At 33.4% G+C, this 9,357-nt stretch overlaps 1 protein-coding gene across 1 annotated transcript in view; it reads left to right on the top strand.

Annotated features, from left to right (window-relative positions):
• Positions 1 to 6,812: 6,812 nt before the first annotated feature.
• Positions 6,813 to 9,357, top strand: part of side (motor axon guidance molcule sidestep) — a 166,656-nt gene continuing 164,111 nt past the window's right edge. Inside the window, exon 1 of the mRNA XM_070641686.1 lies at positions 6,813 to 8,047. Coding sequence (XP_070497787.1) covers positions 7,870 to 8,047 — 178 coding nt within the window. The 5' untranslated portion in view covers positions 6,813 to 7,869. The remainder of the gene's footprint in view (positions 8,048 to 9,357) is intronic.

Below are 9,357 nucleotides of genomic sequence, written 5' to 3'. Positions count from 1 at the left end.
CAAGAAATCTAAATCCAATTAAATTATCAGCTAGTAACTGCAAAACATTTAATTTCTTCTCATAAAAAAATTCAACATTTATTTTTTCCACTGAAATTTTAAACATCCATCTCAAATATCAATTACCTAATGAGCTTATCCTTGATGCTGTTGTCTAAGAATAAAAATTTCATTTCTTTGAAAAACAATTCTTTTTGTTGAAAAAAAGTTGTTTTTTGTATATAAACGTTCTTTAGGCTATTTTGCTGCCATTTAGATGGAAAAGGTATTATAAATAGAAGCTTAACGTTCTCAATTTGCTGACTAATTAATGGCCATTAGCACAGAAAATTGTGGATTAGCGTAGAAAATTATGGATTAGCGTAGACTAATGTGGACTAAGATTATGGATTAAGGATAGATTGAGAATATACACAAGAAAGAGAAAAAAAAAATATATTATGAACAACTGCAACTTCTTCTTGTTTCAACGACCTTAATGCCTTTTCTGTCTAAATAAATGAGAAAAATGTGGAATAATAGGAAGTTTATGTAAGCTGATTTTGGTAACAAATTAAAAAGATAATCTATAGAAATGAGTGGGTTTTCTGATAAATATATACAGTCTGTATGCTTTAAGGCTCTTGTCGTATTTATCATGATTGTATTCCGAGCGACACAAATTAGTAATGCTACGGCTTGGAGCTCTTAAGGGTCAGTTTACTTACTTATTGTATCAATGCTCCGACTTAGAGCTTAGGTTACTACAAATGGCCTTCTATCTGACTCTATTGCAAGCTGAATCACAAAGCTTGTACAAATTGTCAGTTTTGACATTTGACTGGCATTCCTACATTTCCCTTATACGCCATATTGCTTTCAAGGCTCCTAAGACAAAACAGGTGGCTTCAAACCACTTTTATGGCCACAAAATCGAAGCCACCTGTTTTTGGAAGCTATATTGAAGCTACAAGGAGCCAACTCCCATTTAGTGTCTAAATAGAGGATTATCAGAGCCTTAATAGCTCCATGACTCAGTCTTCTTCAATTTGTGCCGATCGGGTACGAGAATTAATCTTGATCATACCAAAAAGAATTCCCACAATACTGCCACAGCCACAAAATCTAATCAAAAATGACCCACAAAAATATGTAATTTATCAGAAAATTTCATTCATTTCCAATACAAATCACTCTGTATCCTTCTTGTCTTAATAAATACATACCCTAAAATAAACTTTAAAGAATCTTCTAGTTTTTCCTATTTTTTGGGGTAGCTCCTCCCATCATAATCCCTTCTATCTCTCAATTCATCTCACACATTTCATAAATTTTTAGATGAAAAAAAATTGCATCAAGTTTTTCACTCATGTATAAAGATATACGAATGAATTCACACAGAAGTGATGTATTATGGAGCACAAAAATTTTTCTTTCGTATAGAAGCATTAGCAACAACAACAGCTTAGTGAAAATAAAACATTTAGATGCTTTTGCTTCTGCTTTTGATGTTTTTTTTTGTGTTATTCATCCATAGATGTATAAGATGTGAGCATGTGGGTGGCATTACTACTGAAAATTCATCGTAAAAGAATGTTTGTCATTCAAAAATTTGCTTCTGATTCCGATGAAAATGTTAATGGAATGAGTTAATTAAATTTTTTATAATTTGGATGAATGAGGCGCATTTTGGAAGTGAGATCAAAGACATTGATTTGGAATGGATTCTTATTTTCATTTGGGGGGTTCATCCAAAACTTCAGGTTCGCTGGCAAAGACGCCAACCTGTAGCTTTGGATGAGCTATAAGATACACCCGAAAACTGAAGGATTTGATATACAAAATTAGGGCAATGTGAATAGGTCTTGCCGTTTTTGGCAGAACCTTAATAAATTCCAAATTTGGATGCCAATTGCTCAGATTTTTTGACATACAGAAGTCACATCATGAATTCTCAATAGAGTGGATGCAGGTAGAAATAATCGGCAGAATCACGACTTCTACAGGTGTTCGGCTTTTGTCGATGGTCCCTTCCGCAGGTTTGCCATCTTCCTGTTGGGTTCAAGGGCTTGCGGAAGGTGTACTGGTAAGCGCTTACTCTGATTCTGAATATTTCTGTTAATGGCCAATTTTATTCTGATTATGTTTCATCCTCTGCCCATTCTGACTCATACAATAGGGTTAGAGAATCACATATATAGCCATTACGATGAAAATTTCAAGAAAATTTATATTTACATCTTAGTATCTACTTAATGCTTGTCATTCTTGCCACAATAAGCACTCTTGAATAGCATAAATGGGGTAATTGATCCGAAATCCGGCACCAGGCTGATGCGACTCTGACTTAGTCCTGGCATGACTTTGACTTAGTTCTGGCATGACTTTGACTTGATGTCGGTATGAGTTTGACTTGAAATAGTTCAGAATGACATTGGTTAGGTGACGAATTCGACTTAAATCCGAAAATGAGATCAATCAAAGCAATATATGTAAGCCGAATCCGGAACCATGCCTGCCTAGTGTCGGATTTCTGATCAATAAATCATCTGGTACTACTCGGGCCTCTTTGACAATCCGATTAATAATAATTCTACATTTCAATTTATCCCCGCTCAAATATTTTTTTGTTTTTCACAAACAAAATGCGAATGGAATGGATATACACTCTCAAATTAATATATACAAAAAGAAGCAAAAAAATGCTAAGTTATGATGTATATGAGATGGCGCACAATTATTATTACTCATATATATATATAAGTATGATATAGAAATATTTTATATAGCGCAAAAGAAAACATCAAAAAGATGTTCTGCGTGTCACATGTGATTTTGTTTCTATAACTTGATTCCTCGTTCAAGTCGCGCGTTACTTCGTGGAAGCATTAAAAGAATACACGAACGGAAGAGAAGAAAAAAAAAAACGAATAAAATATTTTTTATATTTTGTCAATCTTTATTTTATTGAAGGAAGAAAAACGGAAAGAAAATGTGATGCAATGGCACTGCTGTTGATTCACTGTCAACTTCAATCAAGAAAAAATTGTCATTCATTTGACTGTCAAAACAAATAGAATCTAATGGCTTCGTCATACACATGTGCATCGCATACCATACTAACAAAATTAGTATCAAATATATATCTGAATATGCTGAGTGGATGAGAAAGTCATAAACTTTGTGTTTTAAATATGAGAAGATGTATAATTAATATTCACATGCTGTTTCCACTGTCTCTTTTTTTTATTCTGTTTACGTCATCAAACAAGACAAACTACTTAATAAAACTAACTTAATGAACTTACATGAAAATGATATAGCATCGACCCGCTGGGACATGATTTTTGCCGTGAGGTGAAAATTTAATGACACACGAGCTACGCAACATACACAACATGATATTTAGCACCTTGCTTGCTTGTAGTGGGAGGAAAAAGAAGTCATATCTAACATAGAGAAGGTGGTGCTCTCGTGCCGGATAAAATAATTCTAAAACATTTGCTATATAAAGCATGCTAAAAATGTGGTTGAATAATGGAAGTAGGTTTTTACGCATTTTTAGCAATTTTCATTTGTGGGTTGATTCAGATCGAAGCATAAATTTTTGATTTTATACTTAGAATTTGTGTATTTTTGGGTACTTACGAGTATGAAGTCTATTAATTGTGGGAGTAGGAATTTACGGTTATAAGGTATTACTTGGGTTGTAAAATGCCAAAAAGTATTTTTGTGATTTTGACTCCGAACAGCACATCGTGTTTGCTAGGGTACGGTTACATTGCTGTATTAATGGTATGACTCAAAAATGTCTAAAGTTAACCTAATTGCTGATTTTGACTCAGTTTTAGGGGTCTTTCTGCGCCATGGAAGCATGATTGTTGCTCTTAGGGATTGTGTTGCACGGGGACCTAAGTTGTAAGAAATATATTACAATCTAGGGTACAGAAAAGAACCACAGACCTTATTTTTTGCATTTTAGCTGATAAAGCCTGTATTGTTGGGTTCTACCTTATGTCCAATATTAGTACGTCCAACGAAGTTCTTTAATTACAATCTAGGACAATGTTTTGTGAATTTAATTCAAATTAATGCTAAATATCATTTAAAATATCCCAAACTTCCTATTTACCATCGATAAATAAGAACCCTCACCACGTCACTTCCAATCCCATATCACAAAATAAAGCCGCATCGACAGAATAACAGCAACACCTCGTTTATCCCACTAGAATACAAAGCATCCATTTTTAGACATAAACCAACGCATACACACAACATTTGCTAATGGTCAGTAAATGTACTGAAATAGATCATGGATGATGTTGATGATTATTGGTAAGATGAGATAAAGATAGGATAGGAATAGACTGTTTGGAGTCTGTTAATTGAATCACATTTACAGATGGATGTGATGTTTGGGATATTCAGCCTTTCATCGACATATGGCGATTTATTGATTTTTGATAAGCGGACGGAGCTTCAGTAATGAGTGATATTTTTTTTTTTGGCACAGATATACATTTACAAGGTCATTGTGGTATTTATTATGGAACTTCAATTCACATCCTTCATTATTATATTTCCTAACCCTCACATAAAGTCCCATGAAAGGCAATACTTTGCTTTTCATTTCCACATCACTTATTTGATTTTCATTGAAAATATGTTTGCTATTCCTCAATGTATGTGCGGTAGGTATATATGGTGAGGAATAAATTTTGATCGTATGGCAGATACGTCCTTGAAACAAGTTTATTAGATTTATTAAAAGTTATTTTATTTCAAGGGTTTTCATCAAGTTCGTCTCTAATTCTATATTACTTTTATCACATCACCAACAACACTCATCATACAGAGAGATGAACATCACTGAATTCATTTATATGCTAGACATTTTTGCGTATTTCTTGCTTCTCATGAGAGAATTTTTGGATATGCTTTTAATGTTAAGAATAAATTGAGTTAAATATTGAATTAAATTTTTTGCAGCCTTTTTTAAATGAAATTGGAATGAAAAAGTTGATGAACCACAAAGTTAATGATCATTGAGTGTGTATTTTAGAATTAAAATCATGAGTCATACACATAAATTAGAGCAGCAGTGAATGATCTTTTGAGTTTTTTGGCATTCATCTTGAAGTCATTACAGCTGATTTATTGGGAGTTATTTGAAGATAATGTCTAATACTTTTAATGAATGGAAGGGTTAAGCACTGTCGCAGAAATCATGATTCTTACAGAGATTCTTTCGATAATATCTGACCCTGAGTTGAAATTAAGGCCATGTTCCAAGCAGAGCTCGAATTCGACTCGAATTTTGTATGAAAAAGTCGATTCGACTCCACTTGACTTAATACAAAATTCATGTCGACTTCGAGCTCTGCTTCTAAGTGAAAACTCTTCTGACCTTACATATCAGTTGTGATCCATGACATCCCTCAGATGACACACGAATCTGACTCAATCGCTGGTTCTTATTGTCAATTTCAAATGCCAAGATCAGTATCTTCCAGCCGTTGCTTCTTTGGTCATTTCTCATGATTTGATAAGTCAGAATTGCAGACTCTACATAACTGAGCTTCCACAAGTCTCTTAATAGTAAATTCCACTGAGCACAATCTACACACTTTCATACATTTTCAATATCTTTATCTTTATACGAGTAGAGACCCTATCCCAGTGATAGCCAACTTGAATGCCTTATTTGCATTCTTCTTAGGCCACTTCCCATGCTTCTTGTTGGCTTGAGTCTGACTTCATCCTGATCTTATGCCGGATTTCATTGAATCTAGATTAGGACCTGTTTAGAATAATGTTGTTCTGGAGCTACTTTTTTGATCATTTTGTGCTTTCTGGAAGTGCTTACTGCAGCACAAAACAGACTACCTTCCACTTGTCTATCCTTTAAAAATGTCAAAAATCTACTTGGAATTGTCATGAATCAATCGACTTGACTTTGTCCTCGAAATATCAAAAATTTTGACACAATACATGAAAGTAAAGGTTCAAAATTCACATCAGACGTCACTTATGAGCCGCCCTTCTAAGTTTTTAATAAAATAAATTTTTAATTGAATTTAAGAGTAGCAATTAATTAACAATGCGTGCTGAATGTACGCCTATTTCACATTTGCGCAACTTTTGTTCAATTAATAATCATCACATGATGTGAAATTCTGACGTCAAACTGAGTAATAAAACTCGTAAAAAAGTTGAAGTCATGTCATCACCTGGGAGCCACAGCCTTCTTCTCTAATATATAGCTGTCATCTGATTTCCACTTACATTTTATTAAAAAAAAGAGAGTCTAATTGAAATTGAAAGCATTAAGGTGTATCAATGGCTCATCAATCAACCGCATCAGTGATCAAAAAAGCTGCGTTCATCAACAAAAAAGTTCATTATTTTCATTGATTACTTTCTTCACTTCCTCCCTACACTTAACTATGAGAAAAAGCAGTACGCAATGATGTGCAGAAATGAAATGAAATTGAGTATCGAGGGCAGAAGTAAAAAGAAGATTGTTTTGATTTTCTAAATGGATTTTCTTATTCTCTCATTACAGTTTATACACATAAAGGAGGATAGAAAGCGAGTCAAATAAATTCTCAAACTCTGCATTGGATGTGTACATTTACTTACATTGTAGATATACTATATATGCCATAGAATAGGGACAAATGGATTGAAAGGCGATAGTCGGTAAAAAAATAGACAAAAGAAGCAGCACAAAAAAAAATTCTTAAGTGATTTCCTAAATAGAAAAGTTTGTGTCTATAGAAAGTCAAGCAAGGGAAGGTGGATGAAAAGAACTAAAAGAAATGAGACAATTTACGAAGCGGTAAATTAATTGAAAGCTTTTAACCCCTCCTTCATTTGTACGACGGAGTATAGTAAGAGCTTTTTAAGAAATCAAAGTCAAACTCCCCCAACCTCCTGTATGAGACAAAAGCAAACGGATGTGAGTATGTTGACTAACCAAAAAACAAAGTAAATTCTCGAATGCCTGTAAAGTCAGTGAATTGAAACGAAAAAGGCTAAAAGCTTAAATAGCAGCCGGAAGTAAAAAGCAAGTCGAGAGTGAAAACAGTGTATTAATTAAGCCTACCTTCCTGGTACCAGTGTCAGTGTGTGTGTTTGTGTATTTGGATAGTAAAAACCAGAAATTAAGTGATAAAACATATCAATTTGAGGCTTTGAGGACATGACAGATTGTTTATTGAGTGTGCAGCACAAATAAGTGGCAATTTACATAAGAAATTAAACAAAAAAAATTCGTGTAGCTGCACAGGGAGAGACATGCGATGACAAGAGTCATTAAATAATACTTTGTCTCTTTTTTTTGCCATTTCTTTCCGTCTCTTAATGCACGAGACGACAAAAATACAAACAAACACAAAAAAAGTAACTTTGATGAACAATAAACAGCTGCTGGATGTGATTACAGAAGTGTAAATTGCGTTTTTTCAACTCGCACTGCTGTTGCTGCTTCAAAATGTGCACAAAGAAAATATAAAAAAAAATACAGAAAAACTTTTCCATTTGAATAAAAAAAAGTGTAGAATGTGCTGTAAAAGTGAAATTAGAGTTTTTTTTTGATAATCAGCGTGAGACGTCCGTTGAACATTGTATACATTTTTGCTGTAGATGATAAGAGTTGATGGTTATTGTAATGATGATGTTGATTACATGAAGTTTAACAAGAAAATTGATAAAGTCACATTTTTTTTTATATAAGTGTAGCCCTGGAAATATATTCATGTGTAATAATCTAGATTTAATTTTCGGATAGGGAAGCACCCCCCAAAAAAAGAGCGGAACACTTTGTATTTGTAACGTTTCACGTCTTCTATTGTAGCAACTAACAAAATAATAATAATAATCACAATGGATTATGTAAATTTAGAATTTCAAAAATTGGACTTACAACATCAACATCACAAGTGTAAAAGTCATAAAAGAACGTTATTTAGCCACAAAGAAATTTTATTGGTGTTTGCATTAATTGGTATATTTAATATACCCAAAACTGGATGCGATGACACGGAAAATTTTCAAAAGAACAGTGAGTACATGATTTTTTATTTGTATTTAATTTATGTATATGCAAGGGTATATTTATGATGAAAAAAATAATTGAGTTTCAAATGAACTCATGCACTAATATTTCAGAAACTTAGTATGACTCATATTATGTTATATAGTTTATTTAAGGTGATTCAATTATTATTCGATTGGCTCAAATGATTCATGGGAGTCAAATGAATGAAATATGACGTTTAAATGACAATTTTCTAAGATTCGTCCAAAACTGCAGGACTGCAGAAAAAGAATGCATGTCTGGTGCCTCAAACGAACAATAAAGTACTGCCAAACACTTCCGAGCACTGCTAGTCTACGCGATTAAATCCTGGAAATACAGGCCTGCTGTTAATTTCCGAACCCTTCACTTCGATGTTATATGCTCGTCATCTGACTGCCATCAATAAATTGCGCCAACTTTTGTCAATTTTGACAAAGTTCTAAGTGTGAGATCATTGGGGAAATTTTCGAATTTTTGGTATAGAGTACGAGTACATTACACATATGCCATTAAATAGATGCTGTTTCAAACATGTTGCTTCAACTCTATCCCTAAATAGGGAAAGAGATTGCTATTAATTGAGCTCTCAATAGCTTAAATATACTTAATAAGCATGCTCGTCAGCGTTGCTTTTAGCTTATTCTGCTCTTCTTTGCCTGTTAAGGATCGTTTGACAGTTTCAATATCTCGAATTCAATACCTGCTTCAATTCTATCTCTGACGACTTGTTGACGACAGTTTCATATGATCTCGAATAGCACAAATCAGTTATTCGACCAAAAATCCGATTCCAAGTTGTAAATAGTTTGAACTGAAGTTTGATTTACTATGATATGCCAGAATCACGTCGGGTTTGATGCCGGATTTTGGATCGATAAGCCGACTTGTTCTATTTTGAGATGTCATTCGTCCGTCTAATCTTAACAATAAAGCACTTGACATCGAATAAAAATTTAATTGTATCCCCCAAGCATCCTCAATAACTTCTACCCCAAAGGCATTTCAAATCAAATATTAACTATTGATTGCTTTTTCAATTGACAATCATACCTGACCTTCCTAATAATTCCTTAAAAAAGAAGAAATTTTCAATGAAAAATAAAAAATCCACTTCATAAATTTATTTTAAGTTTTGATTACATCACATTCTCTGTACAATTTCCAATAATATTCCATCCAGTTACCCGATATTGAACATTGCAAAATCAGCATCCCTAAGGATGATCACTGATAAGTCAAGCTGAATAAGATGAAAATTAAATTTCTACCAAAAAATTGAAATGAAAAGCACA

This window comes from Chironomus tepperi, unplaced genomic scaffold, assembly GCF_022539635.2.
Source record: "Chironomus tepperi strain 1889 unplaced genomic scaffold, CSIRO-AGI_Ctep_v1 contig_250, whole genome shotgun sequence".
In the NCBI taxonomy this organism is placed as follows: domain Eukaryota; kingdom Metazoa; phylum Arthropoda; class Insecta; order Diptera; family Chironomidae; genus Chironomus; species Chironomus tepperi.
Note: the sequence above shows the minus strand (reverse complement) of the source record. Positions and strands in the feature narration are given on the sequence as shown.